Source organism: Zophobas morio, unplaced genomic scaffold, assembly GCF_036711695.1.
Source record: "Zophobas morio isolate AGI-343-1 ecotype UQ-CSIRO unplaced genomic scaffold, CSIRO_AGI_Zmor_V1 ptg000026l, whole genome shotgun sequence".
Taxonomy (NCBI): Eukaryota; Metazoa; Arthropoda; class Insecta; order Coleoptera; family Tenebrionidae; genus Zophobas; species Zophobas morio.
Window position 1 is genome coordinate 11,909,694 of NW_026972131.1, and position 2,222 is coordinate 11,911,915.

At 35.8% G+C, this 2,222-nt stretch overlaps 1 protein-coding gene across 1 annotated transcript; it reads right to left on the minus strand.

Annotated features, from left to right (window-relative positions):
• Positions 1 to 452: 452 nt before the first annotated feature.
• LOC135136067 (gastric triacylglycerol lipase-like) lies at positions 453 to 1,990 on the minus strand. The gene is made up of 6 exons (XM_064065194.1): positions 1,871 to 1,990; positions 1,608 to 1,794; positions 1,446 to 1,560; positions 1,155 to 1,395; positions 959 to 1,108; positions 453 to 904 (listed from the first exon to the last, which is right to left on the minus strand). Exons 1-6 carry the CDS (start codon positions 1,988 to 1,990, stop codon positions 650 to 652), a joined length of 1,068 nt encoding a protein of 355 aa, XP_063921264.1. The 3' UTR covers positions 453 to 649.
• Between the last annotated feature and the right edge of the window lie 232 nt (positions 1,991 to 2,222).

Genomic DNA, 2,222 nt, shown 5'->3' on the forward strand with positions numbered 1-2,222 from the left:
CAAAGATTCGAAAAATTCCCAATAATTCAGAAAATCAGAATATAAATAAACAAAAAAAAAATAAAAATTTTACAAATAATCGAAAAAATGGAATAAATCCAAAAAAATCCAATAACGGAAAAAGACCCCAAAAAAATTTAAACAATCAAAAAATCCCAAAACACCATAAAAACCGAATAAATCCACAAAAACCCAAAAATCTGCAGAAATCCAATCATTCCAAAAATCCAAAAAATCAAGCATATGCAATTATCCAAAGAATGAAAAAAATCAAAAAACCCAAAATTACAAAAATCCGAGGAAATTAATTTTCATCTGACCTGATCTAATCAACGTTGAACAAGCTTATCACAACCGAGCTGTCTGTAAATGTTAAACGTCCACCGACTTATCACAATCAATAAAAATAACTGCAATTTTTCCAGCCAAATGTATAAAATTATCTATTTTATTTTATTACATTTCAGCATTAGTCAGCGTCTCAGCAAGGATCGGATAAACATCCTCGCGAAGAGAATTCCCGAACATGAAGTCAATGTGGTTATAATAATCCCGTTGACCAACAGGAATCGAGTATCTACATTTATGATTGCTACCAATTTCCCCATACAATCTGTCGATATTCTAAAAAGTACAAAAACAATCCATACTACCTCGATTTAAAAAACCTGCAAACCTCCTCCCCGTAATAAACATCATTCTTTCCATAAAACAAACACACCGGCAATTTAATTTTCGACAAATCGTAAACTGGAGGCTTTTCGCTTCCATACTCCTGCAAATTTCGCGCAGCCCCATAATCGAATTTCTGAAACATTTTGGAGTTCATGATTTGTACGTAATGCTGAATTTGGTAGAAGGAAATTCCGCCCGGCCAATTATTAAAATAGAGCAGAAGGTCGTCCTGTAAGATTGGAGTGAGCAGTTCGTGAAATTAGTCAAGTAGTAAAATTGTTACGCTGGAAAAGTGCGTGGTTTTCCCAAAACCCACGGTTATCAATAGTTGGTAGCACACATGGGGGATCAACTTGCAAATGCTTGTAAAAATTCGGTGAACCGCGTTTTCGTGGTAGAGAAAACCGTTGACGTGGAAGAGGTTGAAAATTTTCTAAAAAAAAAAAATGAGAATTTGAGTTGAACTGGTTTTAAATCACCCCGGTTAGATAAGCTGGTATTATAGATGGTTCAAGTTTTTTGAGATTATTTATATAAACGACAGGGGACATCAGCGATACTGATTGAAGCAATTTGGCACCTTCTTGTCCAGAGGAAGCCAGAAACATCAACCCCACAGTGGTTCCCATTGAATGACCTATATAATGTATTTTTTGTCTGGTGGTTTTAGCAATGAAGGTTAACATGGTTCTGATATCGACTGCTGCCAGAGTATCCAAACTGGAAACAATTAAAAAAAAAAAAGAAAAATATATTTATCAGGAATTTACTTAAAGTCCCAAAATTTTGGGTCATTGATTGTCAGATTTACGTGTTTGTTCGAGTACAACGTCCCTCGCACATTCCCCAACCAAACTCGGTACCCAAGATCGGCGAAATAAAACGCTACAAATCACCAAATTAGCACCCATTTGGTTCAAAATCGGACGTACCAAGAGAGCGCGGACCCCCGTTAACCCAAACCCCAGAGTTAACCAAAATCCCGTGTTGTATAAAAACCGTGAAATTTTTATTTTCTTGAGTGGCATTAAAAATTTCAAACAAATTTAGAATGTACCCATCATGGGTCACAACTGTATGGGTCACTATATCGTACCCACGTCTCTTGACCATTTCACCCTGAAAACAAACACGTTATTCCAGACACACTAACCATCCGACTTCGTACAACATTCGAAGAAACATCAGGATTTACGTAACATTTGGAACTAAATCCCGCAACGGGGTACAGGAACAAGCTAGGACAGGCGTTGTTTTTGATATTTATGGCCGAAACGACACAAAAAAAAGTGAAAACCACAAACACTGTTCCCATTTTATTGACACGTCAACCAGCCACAAAATTTTCGTGTCACTACAACGACTTTGAGTTCGTAAAATTATTATTATTAGTGTCAAACGCATTTGCTTGAAAATGCCATAGTTATTTATGTTTATGTTGCATGCTTTTAAAGTTATCGCAACACGTTGATAAGTAGAGAGCGGATTTCTAGGTTTAATGTTTTTGTGAAAAATGTAAGCACTTCAAAACTTTTTTATATCTGTAA

Excerpts from the sequence above, each read along its gene's own strand:
- LOC135136067 (XM_064065194.1), bottom strand. The coding sequence starts at position 1,990 with ATGGGAACAGTGTTTGTGGTTTTCACTTTTTTTTGTGTCGTTTCGGCC. Across the intron at positions 1,396-1,445 it reads CCAAAATTTTGGGACTTTAA|TTTGGATACTCTGGCAGCAG; the intron begins GTAAATTCCTGA and ends AATTGTTTCCAG. Across the intron at positions 1,109-1,154 it reads TACCAGCTTATCTAACCGGG|AAAATTTTCAACCTCTTCCA; the intron begins GTGATTTAAAAC and ends TTTTTTTTTTAG.